The sequence below is a fragment of the Bos taurus genome, chromosome 5 (assembly GCF_002263795.3).
Source record: "Bos taurus isolate L1 Dominette 01449 registration number 42190680 breed Hereford chromosome 5, ARS-UCD2.0, whole genome shotgun sequence".
NCBI lineage: Eukaryota > Metazoa > Chordata > Mammalia > Artiodactyla > Bovidae > Bos > Bos taurus.
Genome location: NC_037332.1, coordinates 77,231,617 through 77,253,522, shown reverse-complemented (window position 1 = coordinate 77,253,522; position 21,906 = coordinate 77,231,617). Strand labels below are relative to the sequence as shown.

At 36.1% G+C, this 21,906-nt stretch overlaps 1 protein-coding gene across 11 annotated transcripts in view; it reads left to right on the top strand.

Moving 5' to 3' along the window:
* The window catches only part of FGD4 (FYVE, RhoGEF and PH domain containing 4), a 243,680-nt gene that overhangs the window by 209,523 nt on the left and 12,251 nt on the right, over positions 1-21,906 (top strand). For 6 of the 11 annotated variants that reach the window (XM_024992557.2, XM_059887007.1, XM_024992560.2 and 3 more), the window contains 7 exons: positions 284-456; positions 4,038-4,068; positions 4,419-4,511; positions 4,812-4,937; positions 8,128-8,268; positions 12,034-12,174; positions 14,720-14,897. In XM_024992557.2, the coding sequence (XP_024848325.1) occupies positions 284-456; positions 4,038-4,068; positions 4,419-4,511; positions 4,812-4,937; positions 8,128-8,268; positions 12,034-12,174; positions 14,720-14,897 (883 nt within the window). Of the gene's footprint in view, positions 1-283; positions 457-4,037; positions 4,069-4,418; positions 4,512-4,811; positions 4,938-8,127; positions 8,269-12,033; positions 12,175-14,719; positions 20,427-21,906 lie in introns of those variants that run through there. The other 5 variants (XM_024992567.2, XM_024992562.2, XM_024992564.2 and 2 more) reach the window with 2 other exon arrangements.

The following is a 21,906-nucleotide window of genomic DNA, read 5'->3' as shown; positions in this document are numbered from 1 at the left end:
ACTGAACCTAATTTCTTTAACTGATTTTCTTACTAGTATAAAATGATTTATTCACTTAAATATTAGTAAAATATTTATGAACCAACAAAAGAAAATACATGCTACATATTTTATAATATAATCATTCTGATATAGACTTAAAAGCTCTATAGTATAGAAATAATTTTTTCAAAAAGAAAGCATGATATTCCCTGGAATTTTTGTCTTTGGCTACTTTCAATGTTGGTCACTTTCCTCTGCCTTGTTTTCCTGTTTTTTTAACGTGTATTCCTCTTTCTTGCAGTTCAACAACATGTTGTTATACTGTGTGCCAAAATTCAGCTTGGTGGGCTCTAAGTTTACTGTTCGAACCAGGGTAGGCATCGATGGAATGAAAATTATAGAGACTCACAATGAGGAATATCCACACACTTTCCAGATATCTGGGAAAGAGAGAACACTGGAACTGCAAGCCAGGTAAGAGAACCATTCCTCTCTCACAACTTTCCAAAAGCATCAGGTTAAACAATAATTCTGAGGCCTTTTCCCAAGCTTGGTTGAACATAAATGGAAAGATGTAAGCTCTTGAAAGTCAGAAATTGTCTTCCTTTTTGATTCCTGGTACCTAGGATAGTGATTTTTCAGACAGTAAACATGCAATAAATTAATGTGGCTGTTGAAATTTACAAGGTGCAAAGAATGAAGTTGTTGCATTCAAGCCAAAGTTTCAAGTCTTGGAGGAAAAATTTCTGTCCTAACCATTTTCCCCTCCATCTTTCCTTTTGGTTCACAAATGTTTATTGATGTTTATTATTTCATGATAAACGTCGAAGTTTAGCAATCTGTCCTTCAGAGACTCTGCATCCTTAGGACTTAATGGCACTTTGGTCTAGAGATGACTGGAGGAGGCATTTTGGAAAAGATAATTCTCCTAAAAAAAAAAAAAAAGATAATTCTCCTGCCACAATTGAGGATACATAAAGGGGGCCATTTAGGGTGCTAGTAGCCTCTTGCAACCAGGAATTCTGGAAGGGGTGGCTCTTCTCATATGCTTTATTGAGTAGGAGAAAAGAGCTAGAGGTCTAGCATCCATCCCTCTAGCATAACCATGTTTAGAAAGAAAAAAAAAAAACACCTGATAACCACCTGTAGTAGATCACAGCCACCTCATGTGTGAACCTCTAGAAAACAGAATGCTGTCAGATTTTAAAATATCTGCTTTAAGAAGCTATCATCCTTTTATCCTATAAAGACCAAGCATGGTGAAAATTGAGATTGGCCAAAAGTTCTGTACAGATCAAAAGGTTAACTACTAATCCCAGCTCTAATAGTTCTGATACCTTAGAGCCTGTGGAGAATCAGAGAGCCCTTGTGTTCCTTTCTGTGTGGTTCTGGCTGCTCACGTGAACTCATCCAGGATATTTGTACTTACTAGTAAGGTGCCTGCCAGGCTACAGTCCATAGGGTCGCAAAGAGTCAGATACAGCTGAGGCGACTTAGCATACACAACTCTGTACGAGCTTAAACTTCATATTTTCAAAAGAGAATAAATTATTTTAGTATGAATTTGTGCCCAGGGAGCAAGGGAATGGTGAATACAGATATGGAACATGTGGCAGACTAGGAAAGTTTAAAGAAATACCTCACCAGTTCTTTGATTTTCCACAGAAAATATTTAATGAACCTGCTTTGCTTAGGGAGCTTCCAGGAAGGTTCTCTGAGGATTAGGAGGTGGAATTTCAAGCATGAGTAAAAGTGGTGAAGGACTTGGCCTTAAATGTTACAGTTTTCCTACTTTATCATGGTGAGATTTGGACCCCAGCTGTCAAACCTAAGAGAACAATGTATGTTGCTGTGGGTGGAAGCTCCTGACCGAAGTCCTTATTCAGTGGTTGACTTACGAAGTGGCCCTGGTGACAAGGAAGACTCATCAATGTTTCAGATCATCATGAAAGTCTTCATTACTGATGAATGAAGGTGTTGCTGGCTCTGAATGTGAGCATAGTTCCAAATCTGCAAACCTAAGAGATGTGTCTGAACAGCAGACAAGAGATTGTCAAGGTTTCTTGACTTTTCTGAGTAGGGAGGAACTCCAGCCCCTCCATTACCAGGTTGGGCTATTTTTCCCTTCAGGATGGGGCTGATCCATGAAATTTTTTTCTTAAGTACAGGCAGTTTATCATTTTGCAGAGTTGCAACATGTATTATAGGATACATTACAATTAGTATTGAAAACACATTCATTTTTCTTTAAATTTCTTATTCCCCTAATCTCATTCGGAGAAGGCAATGTCAACCCACTTGCCTGGAAAATCCCATGGACGGAGGACTGGTAGGCTGCAGTCCATGGGGTTGCGAAGAGTCGGACATGACTGAGCAACTTTGCTTTCACTTTTCACTTTCCTGCATTGGAGAAGGAAATGGCAACCCACTCCAGTGTTCTTGCCTGGAGAATCCCAGGGACGGTGGAGCCTGGTGGGCTGCCGTCTATGGGGTCGCACAGAGTCGGACACGACTGAAGCGACTTAGCAGCAGCAGCCTAATCTCATTGCATTAGTTGTATTTATCATTATTTGGTGACTTGAAGATCTGAATGAAATGTGATTATTTATCTTCTGGTCCATAATGACTCTCTCAAGGGTACAGAGGCACATTGAAATTCTCAGAAAGTCAGAGGGATTAAATGGAACCTCAATTTGGGTATATATTTGATGGTATTTAAAGAGAATTCACTTCTGAAGCAAATACAGGGAAAAATGTACTGCTTTTCTTATTAAATAAGTCAGCCTCAAGACTGACCTCTTATACTCTGCTTCCCCTTCCACATTCAAAAGAATATAAGCTTTTGAATCAAAATTATTTTATATAGTTTTAATCAATGGTTTTCTATTGCCAAATGGTTATAAAAATAGAGTAATGAATCAACAAAGGAGTAAAAAAAAATCTGTCATGATTGAGAAAGTAAAACAAAAAACATTGAAGACTTGTCAAGTTACTTTTCGTTTAAAAGGCTAAAAGCAGCTAGCAGATGACTATGCTTCCAGAGGAACAGAGTTGATTTTGTGGGAGTGGGCATAGCATTCAGAGAAATCTTTTTTGAGGGGTAAGATTGAAGCCCCTGCCCCCACCAAGGTTCTTGGTTCAAGGATGCCTATGTGAAAAATAAGCAGACTCTTCAGCATTTGGCAGGCACAGATTCCAGCAGCATTCCTGGCATATCATGATACTCAGTAATAAATTTGTGAGAAAGATGGATGGTGTTACAGGAGCAAGCCTCCTGCAGACTCACATATGTGATACCTGTGGGACTGAGGCCTGTGACATTCAGTCTGAGACTGGGCCTCAAACTTAGCCCTAGCCTACAAAATACACACAAACAAATAGAGCCCATTCTTTACAATCCCTCAATTTGGAGATAAAGTCTACTAAGTGGGAAATTATTTTCCCACCAGAAAATTATTAAATACTGAGGTTCATTAATCTGTAAAATCTCCTTCCCATAGGTATTTAAATCTTTGTTGTGTTTTATCTGTAATGAATTAGGCGTGGTGTTGCCTGAAGCCTCCTAGCAAAATAAAATTAAATTGCCTATTAAAGGAAATGTTAAATAGCTCCCCAGGCCTTACAAAGACAATTTATGTTCTCAAGGATAATTAGAATCTTTCCTAAGATGGGTTGTGACTAGTAGCCTTTCAAACCCTCATGTGTTTTCATAAAAGTGAATTGGAAGACTAAGCCTGTATATATCTAGTATAATGCTAGATCTATAGATACCTAATATATACAACTAGCTGATGGTTGTTAAACCAATAGAAGCCCAACTTAACTCTCTCTGCCAAAAATTGTATGTACCAAAATAAATGGATAGTCTAAAACTGTGTTTATAAATTCATATGTTCAGTTGCCTGAGATTCTGTTTTAGTTTTATTATAACTCCTTGGACATCCCCAAATTTTTCATAAAATTGGAATAACATAAAAACATAGTTTTATGCACCAGATATAACTCATTAATGTTCTCTTTTTTTCACTTTAATTTTTTGTTGTTATATGTTTTAGTTCTGAGCAAGACAAAGAAGAATGGATCAAGGTAAACCTGATTTCTGTTTTCATTTTTGTTTTGTGGTAACCTCTGTATGTCTGCTCCAGTATTCTTGCCTGAGAATCCCATAGACAGAGGAGCCTGGCAGGCTATAGTCCATCGGGTCATAGGAAGAATCAGACACGATTTAGCAACTAAACAACAACAACTGTATGCGTGCCCAGATGTGCATATATTGTTGTATTATGCACATATTGTAGTCATCAGAATAAGTTAGTCATCACCTTTAATTTTTAAAGTGATTTATATCTTAGGTATTTGTTTAATAAAGTATTTATTTGGTTAATTAATTTGCGTGTGATACTTTAATATGTGTTTGAATTTTGTATATATTTTAGGCACTTCAAGAGACTATTGATGCTTTCCATCAGAGGCATGAAACTTTCAGAAATGCAATTGCTAAGGATAATGAGATTCACTCAGAGGTTTCTGTAAGTTGAATTAAATTCTTTAAGTTCTTTTCTTTCTGCAGTTGCAGAATATCTATCTAGTCATTTTGTTATCCATTTTTTTTCCCTTTACGACACCAAAACTGGCTGTTTGGACAGAATCTCATTTCTTAGATGAATACAATAGAGTGCCTTTTCATGCTGCTTAAACTTCTTTGAACCTTTGTTTTCTTTTGCATTCTGAGTTTCAGGACATGGTACGAACAATGTTGTTAAAATAAATGAATGGATGGATGGAAATGACAGTTTTTGCCATTAAAATTGAATCTCTTTCCTTTTTAGACTGCTGAGCTAGGGAAAAGAGCTCCAAAATGGATCCGAGATAATGAAGTTACAATGTGTATGAAATGCAAGGAGTCTTTTAATGCCCTGACAAGAAGAAGGCATCATTGTCGAGCATGTGGACATGTACGTGAGATTTCTTGGTTATTAAGGTTGCTAATTGGTATATAAGTGTTATAAAATCATTATCTTGGAAAATAAAAAGAAATCATGCAATAAATCACTTAGTTGATAAACTTATTTTGGTGATAACTTTATGCAAAAGATTGTGTTGGGTCCAGGGAGAAGACTGGTAAGCAAAATGATAGCCAGTTTCACAGAGCTCACATTTTAATGGGAAAAATAGATCCATCAAGTAAACAGACAAGAATTTCAATTGACTATAAATGCAATAAGAAATCAAGAAGCTAAAATGGAGAATAATGGTAATGAAACAAGATTTGGAAGCAATTTTACTTAGAAAAATGAAGACCTATCTGAGGGGTTGATATTTAAGCTGATGCCTAAAATATGAGCTAACCATAAAAAAGAAAGGCAGGAAGTACATTAAGGCAGTTAAGAGTTGTATATCAAAAGCCCTCTGGTAGGAAAGAACTTGATCTAGTCTTGAGACTATCAAAAGGTCATGCAGCTGGAGCATAATGAGTGATTTAAGAAATAGATAAATAAGAACCAAAGGAGTAAAGAGCTTTGAGAAAATAAGAGATGAAACCTATAGCTTAAGTAGAAGTTCAGGCTTTTTGATAGGGAGAAGGCAACTTCTCTCCATTATAACAGAAGATGAAGGGAAAGGTGAGTGCTAATGTAGATGTGGTTTTGTTTTTTGGTTTTTTTTTAAATGCACTTTGATTTATTATTTATTGTTTGTGGGTGTGTTTTTGGTTTTCTGGTGAGAAATGAGGGAATTTAGGTCTGATACTACTACATTTTAATTGAAATATGAGAAAGAGTCATCATTCAAAAGTAAAAGGGAAAGGAAGAAGAGGGCAGGAGATTTGAAAAAGAGAGTTGTCTTTGGGCAAGGAAAATAGCCTACCAAAGATACTGTGATGGCCTGCTGGCTACCTTTTAGAGGTTTATGGTTATAAATTTAAAAGGACACACTAGCCCATTTAATACAGTGATGTTTCTCTAACACAATTCAGCAACGCAAATCAGAAAAGGCAGCTGACAGGTTTGCAGCAATTGAATTGTTGCATATGGGAAGAGTGAGAAGAAACAAAGCATGAACTGAAGCTGGAGAGAAGTAGTAGCAGGTTTTGGAGGGCCTTGTAAACCAAGTGGAAGATTAATACTTTCTTCTAAAAAACAACACAAAGACAGAAGGGTAGGCATGGTAGAGTCATGATTGCATGTATTATTAGTATGCTTTTGTGCAACAGTTTTTATTGATAGTACTCATAGCTTATTCTCAATTACTCTGCGGATTTATTCTTCCTTTTTTTCCAAGTTTTGACTCAATGAGACAGATTTATAATCAAAACCAAATTGTTAGTGAATATTTACCCCCAACCACCCCACGAGGGTAAGACTTTTTACTTTATCACTGAGTTTACTTGAAATGATATCAGATATTGACAAACTATTTTTAATAAAAAAAAACATGTGTGAATATTCTATGGCATAATTTGAAAATAAATATTAATTGATATGAATTTGCAGATACAGACATGTCTAATTTTAAATCCTAGAGTAATTTCATTGTAATCATAAGAAAACAATGGATAATTTTTATCATGAATTTTACATGCTGTGAATCTAACCCAAAAGTTTTGCTAATATTTATATTTCTCAAATATAGTTTTTCTACTATAAATGGAAAATTGCTTCTAGAAGCAAGGAGATAATTTTTTTAAACCACAAGGTTTTTTTTTTTTTTTTTTAACAATTACCTTATAATAATTTGAAAGAAATACCATTCACTAAGAAGTAACATGCATGTGCATTGTAGTCATTCATTCTATAAATATCCTTGGTATTCTATAAATGTCATTGGCATTCCATAAATATTTATTATATAAATAGGGATCAAAATATACAAGGATGATTCCTCACAGAGCTTAGAGCCTAGTGAGGTTGACAGACATTAATCAAATAATCACACAAGTATATGATTAGAAATTGTGATCAGTACATGAAAAAAGTATGTGAAACTTTAGTAACACAGTGGTGAGATGGTCTATATTCTGGAAGTTGGAGGAGTCTTCCTTGAGGAAGTGAAATTTGAGTAAAATATCTGAAGAATGAGCAAGAATTAACTCACTGAAGCATAGATGAGAGAGAGAAAGAAGCATAGCACTTTAGAAACTATAAGAAGTCAGTGTCACTGAAGACAGAATAAAAGGGATAGATCATGCAAGACTTTATAGGCCATGGTTAAAAATTTGCTCGTTATCCAAGAGCAAAGGGAAGATTTTAAAGGAATTTAAATAGAAGAGAAACATAGCAGATTAGCATTTTAAAGGAAGTGAGTATCTCATTCCATTTGGAAAATAGCTTGAAGGGGCTCTTAGAGCAGCACCTGGACTCTAGTAAGTATGCTACAAGGACCAGTCATGAGGTCCAGGGACACTGATAGCTTGGACTCAGGTGATTGCAAGGAAGATATGACAGATTTAAAAAGTGTCTGGGAGGGAAATCTATGGGGTGAGGTAAAGAGAGGGGTCAGGATGACTCCTAGGTTTCTGACTTGCCATGACTGGTTAGAAGGCTGTGTTATTTAGAACAATAGAGAGTACTGTTGGGAGGGCTAAGTGTAATAAGGAGAAAGCTGAGGGCAAGGAAGACTATGAATTCCTTTGGGAAGGATATTGATTAAATAACCAGAAGTATGCTTCCCAGGTACTTCGGTAGTAAAGAATCCACCTGCCAACGTAGGAGACGCAGGAGAGGCAGGTTTGATCCTTGGGTCAGGAAGATCCTCTGGAGGAGGAAATGGCAACCCACTCCGGTATTCTTGCCTGGAAAATCCCATGGCCACAGGAGCCTGGCAGGCTGTAGTCCATAGGGTGCAGAGAGTCAGACCTGACTGAGTATACATGCATGAACATGAAGTATGAAAATCTGTACCAAGCCTTGGAAGATTTCCTACCTTTAGAGGCCAGAAAGAGAAGGATGAGCAAGCAGAGCCCATCACAAATAACATTCTAATACCATGACAAATATTCCAAATGTTCATGGGAATATTACTAGTCTAGTAAAAAATTTGCCTTTTGCATTTAGCTTTTTCTCATTTATTATTACCCATAACTGATTACTGTTTAAATCTTATTTTATAAATATGGTTATTCACTATGTTATTTTTTCTTAATTTAAGGTGGTTTGTTGGAAGTGTTCTGATTATAAAGCTCAACTTGAGTATGATGGTGGTAAATTAAGCAAAGTCTGTAAAGACTGTTATCAAATAATAAGTGGATTCACAGACAGTGAAGAAAAGAAAAGGAAAGGAATTTTAGAGGTATGAAATATTAAATACTGGATATCTTTCAGATTTTTTTCTTTTATTTTTTATTTTTTATACTATAAATGGAATTTCCTTTTAACTCTGAAAAATACAAGTAATATATTTTGTTATTTCTCTTAGTATAACAATTTGGACCATGACAAGCAAGATTTATACTTTTGTTCTGTTGCTAACTCTTGGGATCATGCTTAGTTATATAGAAAGAAGAGGGGCAGTGCTTGATTAGCCAACAAGCATTTGAGAGTAAATCTAGTCCTTCCTTGGTTTCTGGGGGATTGGTTCCAGGCCCCTCCACAGATACTAAAATCCATGGATGCTCAAATCTCTTATATCCATTCAGTGGTGTGGTACAGCCAGCCCTTCGTATCCTTAGGGTCTGTATCCACAGATATAGAGGGCTGATTGTGTATTGATTTTGTGAAGGTGTAATCAAATATTAGAGTATTAATTGTACCTCTTAATGCTCAACTTATTACAATATATCTGTATATTTTTAAGAAGAAAGTGTTTCTCAGTTTCATCATATTGGCTTTGAAAACTACTGTATGATATAAAAATTTAGATTAAAATCTTATTGCCTGAAAAACTCTTCCAGCTTATTGCATTAAAAGCATCGTTTAATGGCCAGTGACAGAAATCTGAGAACTATATTGAAATATGAAATGTCTTACAACTGAGTTTGATTTAATGTTTTACATAAATTCAGACCTCCCAAACTTAGGATCTATAATGCAACTAATATCTGAAATGAATTTTATACCCAAATATATTAACAACATAAGTAATAAGTTATATAATAAGGCTCTTGGTGACAGAAAGTTCAAGATAGCCTGGAAATCTGTGAAGAATAGGCTCGTGATCAAAATTCTTATGTATCTAAAGTTATAGAACATTTACAATTCATTGATTCTAAGAATCACTTAGTATTTATTAAACATCTGTTCTGTATAAACATACAAAAGTCATTTCTGTTAACTGAAGAAGGATCATAAACATTAAAGTCCACTTGAGGTTAAAGTGTGAAGAAAGCTGAGCGCCGAAGAATTGATGCTTTTGAACTGTGGGGTTGGAGAAGACTCTTGAGAGTCCCTTGGACTGCAAGGAGATCCAACCAGTCCATTCTACAGGAGATCAGCCCTGAGTGTTCTTTGGAAGGAATGATGCTAAAGCTGAAACTCCAGTACTTTAGCCACCTCATCCGAAGAGTTGACTCATTGGAAGAGTCTCTGATGCTGGGAGGAATTGGGGGCAGGAGGAAAAGGGGACGACAGAGGATAAGATGGCTGGATGACATCACCGACTCAATGTACGTGAATTTGAGTGAACTCCGGGAGTTGGTGATGGACAGGGAGGCCTGGCGTGCTGCGATTCATGGGGTCGCAAAGAGTTGGACATGACTGAGCGACTGAACTGAACTGAACTGAACTGAGGTTAAAGTACGGTCCCACAAGCTATAACTCTGTGTTCTTCTAGGATATAGGTGTTGCTTGTATGGCAAACCAGAGTGGACTTTCTCTGACAGGGCATGGTGGAAAGATGTACTTCAGTAGATCCTAGAAACAAAAGTCATAATTTAGTATAAAATTTTTGCAATATGGTAATACAAAGTATGGAATGCCTTGGGGTCAGGGAAAATAGGTAACATTTCATTTGAGTCCAGAGTTAGTGTTCCTTGTTTTCAGATTGATTTTAAATGTTCATCTGCTTAGCTATATTTTTGTAAAATACACAATTATGTACTCAGGTATCGTCACAAGTCAGATTGATGTAAAAGTTTCTAAATGCTTATTCTTGCTTTTTGTGCTTATCTCTAACTGGTAGCAAAACAGTTGGCACACCAGCACTGCTCAGTGGATGACACTGGATTTGAGAGATACAAAATAGATGCAGGGATTTTCCTAGCAGTCTAGTAGTTAAGACACTGCATTTCCACTGCAGCGAACACAGGTTCAATACCTGGTCAGGGAACTAAGATCCTGCATGCCTCAAATAGAAAGAAAAGAAAAAGGCAGAGAACAGATGCAAACCATTGACCATTTTTTTTAGTATGGCCAAAAAATAGAAAAGAAAAAACAGAAAATGGATGCAAACTAATTGCTTTCCATAATATATGTAATAAAACCATCATTAGTCAAAGGATTTTGTTCCCTTTTTAACCAGTTATTTATGTGTTAGGAGCCAAAGCAGAAAACTGTACATGGCTCTACCAAGAGTTAATGTAATTTTAATAACTTTGAAATTATCTCAGGTAAAGGGCAGAGATTGCTGGTAATCATTTGCCTTTTTGCTATTGTATTCGTAAATAGTGACGCTGATAGAGCATTGTGGCTAAGAGTTCAAGCTCTGGATCCAGACTCAAATCCTAGTACACCATTTCCTAAATCTTAGGAAAGGTAGTTCATCTCTAAACCTCATGATAATGAAAGCAATACCTTTTCGGTGTTGGTGTTAATGTTACATGAATTGATACAAGTAGTAAGCTAAGAAAAGTGCCTTCATAGTAAGTAGTCAATAAATGTTTCAGTTCAGTTCAGTTGCTCAGTCGTGTCTGACTCTTTGCGACCCCATGAATCGCAGCACGCCAGGCCTCCCTGTCCATCACCAACTCCTGGAGTTCACTCAGACTCACGTCCATCAAGTCAGTGATGCCATCCAGCCATCTCATCCTCTGTCGTCCCCTTCTCCTCCTGCGCCCAATCCCTCCCAGCATCAGAGTCTTTTCCAAAGAGTCAACTCTTCGCATGAGGTGGCCAAAGTACTGGAGTTTCAGCTTAGCATCGTTCCTTCCAAAGAAATCCCAGGGCTGATCTCCTTCAGAATGGACTGGTTGGATCTCCTTGCAGTCCAAGGGACTCTCAAGAGTCTTCTCCACCACCACAGTTCAAAGGCATCAATTCTTTGGAGCTCAGCCTTCTTCACAGTCCAACTCTCACATCCATACATGACCACTGGAAAAACCATAGCCTTGACTAGACGGACCTTTGTTGGCAAAGCAATGTCTCTACTTTTGAATATGCTATCTAGGTTGGTCATAACTTTCCTTCCAAGGAGTAGGCGTCTTTTGATTTCATCGCTGCAGTCACCATCTGCAGTGATTTTGGAGCCCCCCAAAATAAAGTCTGACACTGTTTCCACTGTTTGCCCATCTGTTTCCCATGAAGTGATGGGACTAGATGGCATGATCTTCATTTTCTGAATGTTGAGCTTTAAGCCAACTTTTTCACTCTCCACTTTCACTTTCATCAAGAGGCTTTTGAGTTCCTCTTCATTTTCTGCCACAAGGGTGGTGTCATCTGCATATCTGAGGTTATTGATATTTCTCCTGGCAATCTTGATTCCAGCTTGTGTTTCTTCCAGTCCAACGTTTCTCATGATGTACTCTGCATATAAGTTAAATAAGCAGGGTGACAATATGCAGCCTTGACATACTCCTTTCCCAATTTGGAACCAGTCTGTTGTTCCATGTCCAGTTCTAACTGTTGCTTCCTGACCTGCATACAGATTTCTCAAGAGGCAGGTCAGGTGGTCTGGTAATTCAAGGTCTGCTAATACAATTAAAATTGACTTAATTCATCATAGATCTAGATGCATATTTAAACAACTATTGCAGATGAACCTTCTTTGGGGCAATCCCAGGAGGCATTTTATGTAAATATATTATAATGTATCAATATTCCCTTCAGTTGAATTACCTCGCTATCTGGGTTTATTTTGTGTTCATTTCTCTGTCTCACTATTTCTTTGCATTATATTTTCTAGATTGAATCAGCGGAAGTATCTGGAAACAGTGTGGTATGCAGCTTTCTTCAGTATACGGAAAAGTCAAAACCTTGGCAGAAAGCTTGGTGTGTGATCCCCAAACAAGACCCTCTCGTGCTGTACATGTATGGTGCCCCCCAGGTATCTAAACTATATCTTTCTGAAGGGACAGAGGGAGGCAGGTGGACATTGAACTTAAAATTTTTCTATTACTTCTCTATAAAATAAAAGAATTCATACAGTTTCACTATTTTTCATTATAATTGAAAAATATAAGTAATTGTAATTCAGATTTATTTAGACTGATTCCTTCTATATCTGCTTAGCTGCTCAGTCATATCCAACTCTTTGTGACCCCATGGACTGTAGCCCACCAGGCTCTTCTGTTCATGGGATTCTCCATGCAAAAAACATTGGAATGGGTAGCCATTTCCTTTTCCAAGGGAGAGGGGATCTTCCAGACCCAGGGATCGAACCCAGGTCTCCTGCACTGCAGGCAGATTCTTTACTGTCTAAGCCACCAGGGAAGCCTGATTTCCTTCTATAGCCAAAAATGTTTTCTCCCTATGGATCATTTGCCCCCTTCTGTAAATCCTATTCAGTGGGTTTGAGAAAATATGGGTTGAATTAGTGAAGAGCATGGGAAGAAGAGGTTGAATCAGAGGGAAAGGCAAGCAGCCTTTTTAATAATAGGAAATATCAATAAGCCTTTTTTTCAATCCCTGAAAGGATAGATACCTGAAAAAGAAAGCAGTGTGAGAAGAAGGTGACTTTAAATCTACCTTGGATTACCATTATCCAGTAATAATTTGGGGGGACCTTGTGTGAATATCTCTAAAATAAGAATTTGGGAACAACAGGCATACAGCAGGCATTAATGGATTGTATTGTGCTTAAAAACCAACAACACATAAATCAATTGTGCACTCACTTAGAAACATGAAAATTTTAAAGTACCTGTTGTATTTTAGCCTATATCTACTTTAAGGGCTAGTGAAACTTTATTTTCAAAATAGACTAAAAATGCCAAGATGTGTACATGTATTTTTTACAGCATCGAATAAATTTCAGATGTATAGCACAGCTATTCAGAAATCGCTGTGTGTGTGTGAAAGTGAAAGTCCCTCAGTCGTGTCCAACTCTTTGAAACCCCATGTAGCCTGCCTGGCTCCTCTGTCCTTGGACTTCTCCAGACAAGAATACTGGTAGCTGTACCCTTCTCCAGGGGATCTTCCCAACCCACGGATTGAACCCAGGTCTCCTGCATTGCAGGCAGATTCTTTACTGTCTGAGCCACCAGGGAAGCCCATATACATATTTTTTAGATTCTTTTCCCTTATAGGTTATTACATAATATTCAGTATAGTTCCCTGTGTTATAAATAGGTCCTTGTTGGTTATCTATTTTATACATATTAGTGTGTGTGTGTGTGTGTGTGTTAATCCTAGCCTCCTAATTTATCCCTCCTTCCACCCCTCTGTCCCCTTTGGTAACCAAAAAGCCAATTTTTTTTTTCTGTGTCTGTGTATCTTTCTGTTTTGGAAATAAGTTCATTTGTGTCTTTTTTTCCTTTTAGAGCCCACACATAAGTGATATCATATAATATTTGCCTTTCCTTTTCTGGTTTACTTCACTTAGTATAATAATTTCTGTGTCCATCCAAGTTGGTGCAGATGGCATTGTTTCATTCTTTTTATGGCTGAGCGATATTCCATTGTGTATGTGTGTGTATAAATATACCACGTCTTGTTTATCCATTCATTTGTGGATGGATATTTAGGTTGCTTCCATGTTTTGACTATTGTAAATAGTGCTGCACTGAACATTGAGGTGCATGTGTCTTACTGAGTTATGGTTTTCTCTGGATGTATGCTCAGGAGTGGGATTGCAGAATTATATAGTTGCTTTTTGTTGTTTTCGTTCAGTTTCTAAGTCATGTCTGACTCTTTGCAACCTGCACGAACTGCAACACATCATTTTCTTTGTTTTTAGTTTTTTAAGGAACCTCAACAGTGTTTTCCATAGTGGCTGAACCAAGTTACATTCCCACCAATAGTGTAGGAGGTCTCCCTTTTCTCTACATCCTCTCCAGCATTTATTATTTATAGACTTTTTGATGGTGGCCATTCTGACCAGTGTAAGATGATACCTCACTGTAGTTTTGATTTGCATTTCTCTAATTAGCGATGGTGAGCATCTTTTCATGTACCTTTTGGCTATTTATATGTCTTCGAAGAAATGTCTATTTAGGTCTTCTGCCCATTTTTTAATTGGGCTATTTGTTTTTTTATTCTATTTCATTGTTTTTCCTGTCCATAAGTAAATTGATGAATGAATGAATTAAACACCAAATAGAACTGTGTTTGGTAATGAAATCATCATTAACATTTGCTGATTTTGTACAATAAAATTACTGTTCTTTTCTTCTCTTTTACACTGAATAAAGAGCTGAATGGGCTCCCTCACAGGGAAAGGTGTGGGGTCAATGAATTCTGGCTGATTTAGGCATTAGTGCTTATTCATTAATTCACTCAGGTGACATTACCAGTGGCCTCATGAAGAGGCACAGTGCTAAGCAATGATCTCTCCCATCTCCATGGAGAGCTCACATACAAGTCTGTGAAGAGATGGTGGGAAAGGAGCGTTGGTGGGAGCTGGATCACATCTCACCATGTTTTTCCCTTAGGATGTCAGAGCCCAGGCCACCATTCCACTCCTGGGCTATGTTGTGGACGACATGCCAAGGAGTGCAGACCTGCCACACAGTTTCAAACTGACCCAGTCTAAGTCTGTGCACAGCTTTGCTGCAGACAGTGAGGAACTGAAACAGAAGTGGCTGAAAATCATCCTTTTAGCTGTCACAGGTGAGACGCCAGAATGTCCTAGCCAGCATCCAGACACTTTGGACGATCATCTTGAACCTAAGAGAAAATCAGAATGCCAAGTTCCAAGACCTACCACGGTGTAGGGTGTGTCTCAAGATTTATAGCTCACGATATTCTCAGCTCTCCTTGTTCATCTCTTAGCACTTTATGTTGAAAAATTTTACAGGCTCATAAATGCATCTTTTGGGGGACTGTTTTTATGTACTCTTAGTGAAATTAATGTGCACAGCCATTCTACCCATAAAGTTTGAAATAATGTGAAAAGTGGAGCATTTTTCTAATGAGCTATTCCTTGAATATGTACTTTTGTCTTGGAAAAAAGTGGTATAAATTAATTCTATCACTTTAGGCTAGAGAAGTCTTCTTTCATTTAAGAAATCCTTTAATGTCTTCACTTACACATGTAGGCTTTATAACAGTTTGAAAGATATACCTCCATGTTGCCAAAATAGATCCACAGTAAAAATAAAAAAAGAAAAACAACAATACAGGGACAATTTAGGCTATTGTATTAACTTATTTAAGTTAGTTTATAAAACAAGCTGCATAAATGATGTACATTCTTTTAAAGCAAAAGAAAAAAGACACATTGTTGGTACTCAAGATAATACTTGTGTTTGTAGAAATACTTCTAAGAATAAAATGTCTTAAGTATATAGCAATTATGTACATACAGTATTAAATACAAATATATATATACACACTATACACACTTTTCAGGTTAGGTTCATATTTGTCTCTAATTTATTTTTAAATATACAGCATGTTTTATCTTGGAACTGAGCAGTGTTCTAAACTTATGAGATGTTTTTGCTGATTTACATTTAACTGATTAACATCTAAGGGTATTGATATTTTTATAATAAAAAGCTGTAATTTATGTGGCATGGGATATATTAGTGAGTTCCAACAGTATTTTTAAAGTACTATTTTTCTTTGTTCTGTGCCTATTTAAAACAGTGCCTCTCTTTGAAGGTGCTAATAATACCTAGTTAAATATAAGATGAGGGTTTGATTAATGCTTCAGTCTTGATTACTCTGAGATAAAGTGCATTTTGGTCACTGGGATGATCAAGTCATACAGATTATTTTACCTTTTACCGTTCTCTAATTGTTGTGGCAGTTAACATCAACATGTATAAGATTCCTGACCTTACATAGAACTGGGACATACGGCAACTACACTTATTGTTATGTTTTCCTTTCCCTTAAGACTGTTAGTTTTGGTTAAATGAGGACTATATATAGTTAACACTTAAGATAACTGTGTGGGCTTATTCCTTTGTCAGATACGAAAAAAAAATTCACATGTGATAATCTATGATTAAGGGTAAAGGATAGGTAATTAAGGCAGTTTATGCTTAATTTTTTAAACCACCTCACTAAAGAACAGTGGGGGAAATACAATATAGAAAAAATAGTATTTTAATGGCAGGTTTTGGGGGGTACAATATGATTGATGAAAATTTGAGCATTCCCCCCCCTTTTATCCTCTGGGGAATTTTAATAAACAATTTTAATATTAATAGATTCCTGTCACAAAGGCCGTTCTTTATTATATTGTAGTTGTGATTAAAATCTCACATTGTTGGATATTTAAGTTAATCCTTTTCTCAAACTTAGATCTCTCTCTTGTTTTACACTTACTCTATCATGTTCCAAACATTGTCATTTTTTAAATTCATCGGTCTGCTAGAAATCCACAAGAGTGATCCTACTAGCCTTTGGGGATTACACTTTTAAAGGTAGATCAGATTCACTCAGAATTGGAGATTGCCACACATTTTATTCAGGCCCTGTTTTTTAAAGAAATATATGAAGTATCAGTATCTCTTTTTTTCCCCCACATCCCTAAGGAGAAGCTAAACTAATTATAGTGGGCATGATTAGATTGCCTTCTTCTGAAAAAGGAATACCAGCCATTACCATCAACATTAAGCCAAATACTTGGAGCCAAAAAAATATAAAGGTAGCTTCTTAGGCCTATTAAATTAAGGACAAATTTAAAATATTTACATTGTTTCTCTTTTCTAGTTGCCAGGCATGGGTGTATTTGTGTATGTGGTGTTTAGGGGTGATTATTGAGAAGGTTATAATATGGCTGTAGGTGATGCTTTCTTTGATTTTCTTAATCTCAAGAAAAGAGAAGCAGTAAAAATGTAGAATGATTATCAGGAGAAGGTGACTTGTAATGAGGACAGAAAAATGGAAATGTAAGGGCCAGTTAGAAGATTTACAAGTCAAATTATTTTTAAAAACTATTTTGAAGAACAAGATTACATTTTTCCTACAAATAAGTCCTCCTGGAATGGAAGTAACATGAACAGATTCAAATTTTGGCTTAGTAATAATCAAATGTTATTTAATGTAGATTATTGAAAGAAGACTCATGTAAAGAGAATATTTATTATCATACTCTTAACATTATCTTTAATTTTTTTCCCCCAAAAATAGAAATGTTAGCATCAGAAGAGAATTTCTGCTTATCCAATCCCGTCTTCACATTCCACATGTTCTTTTGTCAGGCACAAAGAGAAGCAATGAAGCAGCTTTGTTTTCATTGATGCTTTTACTTGGAGAAAGGCAAAGGAATACTTTTAGCCATTTAGAAACACTCAACCAAAAGACCTCAAAATGCACCTAATTGATTATAAGAGTAATGTCTTCTGCTTTCTGAGACACCTGAGCTGTCATAATAAATTGAGCCTAGAAAAGCAATTGATTGTTTTACTATTAAAACAACATTCCATAAGGGCCTTATTCTTTATTTTCCTCTAAGTCATCTTTTCTTTAACATGCCCTTCCTTCAGTCTTAAAAAAAATACTTCTTTGATAAAAACTACTATTTATTATAAAACATTCCAGTTTTTTAAATATAAGTTTTGCTTTATTGAAAGTCTACCATTTGGTATATTGAATATGACATGTAGTGCAGACTTATCTTCAGGTTTTAAGTGGGACCCAAAAATGAAAAATGCCACCACCCACTTTTGTGACAGTGGCATCTATAATGCCATCATGTATGCAAGCAATAAAATTTTACAGGGTAGGATTTTATACTGAAACTTTAATGTGAACATTCCTAGTCACAATGATATAGAGAATTAACTTCTAGGAGTGATACTGTAATTCGAATTGCTCATTTTAAGGAAAAGAAAGTACATGTGGCAGGGTTTGGAGAAGGGATAACATTATTCTTGAGATTCAAGTAACCATCAAAAGCCTTTTTATTTTTGCAAAGGGTCTGGATGGTTAAAAAAAAACAAACAGTTAAAGCACATCTGCACAACTTTATCAGGTTACATTTCATTTTCCATGAAGCTTAATGTAGATTGGTATATTTACTGGCTAATGTACGCAAATTAAAAAGAAAAAAAAATCCCAATTTTTAAAACTTATCAAAACTTTTATTGTCTTCTTTGTGGAAACAGGATTTGTCCCCCTCTAAATTCTCATTTTTGATTATACCCAAAGCCTTAAGTTCTTATTCTGAACTCATTGTCTGTGATAACTGTAATACTGATCTTTCTGAGCTGAGTATATCCTGAGGAAAAGGTAACAATGGGAACAAATAAACTTCTAGGGAACAAAAGGTTTTTGTTGTTATTTTGTTTTTTGTTTTTGCAGGTATTCTTGCTGTATTGCAGAATAGAAAATTTTGTCTACATTACATAATGTTCCTGTTAGAGCCTCTAAGATTAAAAGCACATGGTATATATAAGCTAAAGTTAACTCAAAAAGCAAAAATATCTTAATGTCTTCATTCTTGAATTTTATATTCTTTAAGAATATATTAATATGAAATCTGTGACTAATGTGTTCTTATTCTTAGGGCTATATTGAACATCTGTGGTGGATCATGTTACTTTTTCATCCTCATCCAATTTTAGTAGAACCAAATTGCTTTTTATTTTAATACTATTATTTACTATAGAGTCTCCAGATTTAGAAAATGGAGTATAATATAGAAAGACTACTAGATATACTTTTGAAACCCTTTCTGTGAGTTTATGCATACAGGTATATATGTAAAAGCACTGTTGATTTCAAATTCTGTTTTTCCATAGGAATAAAATTTTTATAGAAAATATTCTTTTTAACTTAAATATTTTAACATAAATTATATATATGGATTTTTAGTAAAATCTATTCTTATGTATGCCCTGTAATCATGTTGTCATGAGAAGATAACTTTGCTTTCTTTACTGATACGGCAGAGAAGAATATGATTAGGAATTGAAACAAGCAAGTACAGACAGAAAGGTGGACAGAAAGAGACCCATGGTCTCCAAATCAGAGCAATATATCTAAGATAAATGAAAATTATTTAAACTGCAGGGGGGTATAAACTATAAGATGCAAATCTATGTAATTGCACACTCATAGATCTATTGCACCTGGGCCTTTCACCTTGGCCTCTAAATTTATACCACTAGTATCTTGTCATTGGGCTTCCCAGGTGGCTCAGTGGTTAAAAATCCACCTGCTAAGCAGGAGATGTGGATTCAATCCCTGGGTCAGGAAGATCCCCTGGAGAAGGAAATGGCAACCCACTCTAGTATTCTTGCCGGGGAAATCCCATGGACAGAGGAGCCTGATGGACTGTAGCCTATGGTGTTGCAAAGAATCAGACACGACTTAGCAACTAAACAGCAACAATCATATTATTACTTTTTCTTTTAGACTTAAAAAAGAATACTGTTGGACCATTTTCTGCACTGTTTAATGACATAAAAAAAAAAAAAATCCCTCTAAAGTCAGTCATGGTCTGTCTTCTACTTTTTGGACTGAACATTTGGCAGGAAACAGTGTCTTTTCTGTCTTTTGAAATAAAATAGCACATGGCTTCTACAAGATAGTTAACTCATTGTGAGTCACTGAGAGTTACATGATGTTTACCCCTTCCTAAAATTCATTATAGATTGAATTAGTGAGATTAGGTAGACTAGTGAGAAATTAAATCAAGAAATATTGTAGCATATTTGAATAAGTGAATACCAAATACATAGAGTGAGATATATATACATTAATATATAAGTTTGGGAAAAGACATAATAGTCTATGGGACCATTATGATAACAGAATTGCATTATATATTACATATTATATGGATGTTGGAATGTATCACTTGGGGAAGGTCTCCATCAGCAATCATATCTGTATATAAAATTTGGGGGATTTTGTTTGTTTTACAAACTAGCATTTCATTTTGTGAGTGACAATTGACTGTTATTTTTGAATAAGTGCTATCTGGGTTTTTGAATTGTTGAATGATCAATTTGAAAAGGTATGTTAGCAAAATTTTAGAGTTAACTCAAATGTGAAAAAGTGTACACAAAAAGTAAGTTTTCTTTTCTAGCTGTATGAATGTAAAATACTTGCAGATAGTGTATATATTGTGTAAATATGTATATTTGGTCAGAGAGCTGGAAACATTGTAAAATTAAGCACTTTAATTCTTATTAAATAAATACTTGTATCTTGTAAATAAATACATCCTTGAATGAATTCTAAAGGCTTAGATGTTATTTGAGCTAGGATTATGCATGTTCAGTACACAATGATTTGGTTGTTAGAAATTTTGGTTGATTCAGAAAAAAGTTACGGCATTAAGGTACTGATGTTCCTTCTGACCTCCAATCCCACCAAACCCTGTGTAAATGTTTCAAGAATAAAGTTTGTGACAGAAGCCAGGATTGCCTGGTTATAGAGATATAGGGGCTTCTCCTATAAGAACTACAAGGCCAGACCTCCAGGAACTGGTAAAGCAGCGCTGCTTTGTTCTCTTTGAAATGACTGCTGTACCCCACAGTGCTCCGTCTTGTGAAACAGAAATAGAAAGGAACCGTGTTTGAGTCTTAGTCCTGCAATTACCTGTTATGTGATCTTAGACAGTTTGCCTGAATCCCAGTAACAAACTCACGTTCATTTCAAGGAATAAGAAACAGACATTCAGTAACTATGAAGCACTATACAAAATAGCATTTCATGGAGCACTTCATTGGGATCATACCTTATTGGCCTTTAATTGAACAAATAAAAGATATCCCTCAAAGGAATCCTAAGTGACTCTCAGTGTTATAAGTAAAATATTTCTAGAAATAATCCTTTTTAGGCATTTATTACCTTTAAGAATTTCTTAAACTAAATGTTGCCCTTGGCCCGTTGATATGAATTGTTTGGGTCCATCTTACCCCAGAATAGAAATTATGGTGGAGAGAGCTAGTGTGGCCTGTTTGAGGGCTTTTCGAACTTTAATATACATAGGAATCGCCTAAAGATCTTATTCAAATACAGATTCTGATTTAACAGGTCAGTGACAAGGCAGTTCTTGTTAACTAGGTCTCAGGTGATGCTGTTGCTCCTTAAACCAGTCTTGGAGTAACAAGCTTTGTATCATAGACAACTGGCCAGACGTCCCTGGCTCTGTCACTTACTGGTTGTCACTTTAGGCACAAACTCTTCTTTGAAAAGTTGTGGAACGTAAATGAGAGAATACGGTAGTATGTTGCCTGGCTCACAGGAGACATTTATTAAATAATTGTTAGTATCATGAATAGAGATCATTAAGGTAACATGGAAGTTTGCTGCCCTGACTATACAGTAGAATCACCTGGAAAGTAGTTAGACCGAGTCATCCTCGGCCTTAGCCTCAGAAATTCTATTTGGGGGTTGGGCTGTGGATATTAGTAGTGTCAAAAATTCCCCAGGTGATCCTGATGAGAAACCTCGAGAAAGTGATTGCACACATTATTTCACACATTATTCCACATAAGCCTCACACAGCACTCTTAACATTTTCATATTAAATAAGCAGGAATAGAGCTAAGATTAAGTAATTTGTCACTCCGCTTTAAAAAAAAAAAAAATTGTCTTTGGCTGTGCTAGCTCTTCATTGCTGTGAAGGCTTTTCTCTAGTTTCAGTGAGTGGGGGGTATTCTTCAGTTGCAGTGCCTGGGCTTCTCATTGAAGTAGCTTCTCTCGTTGC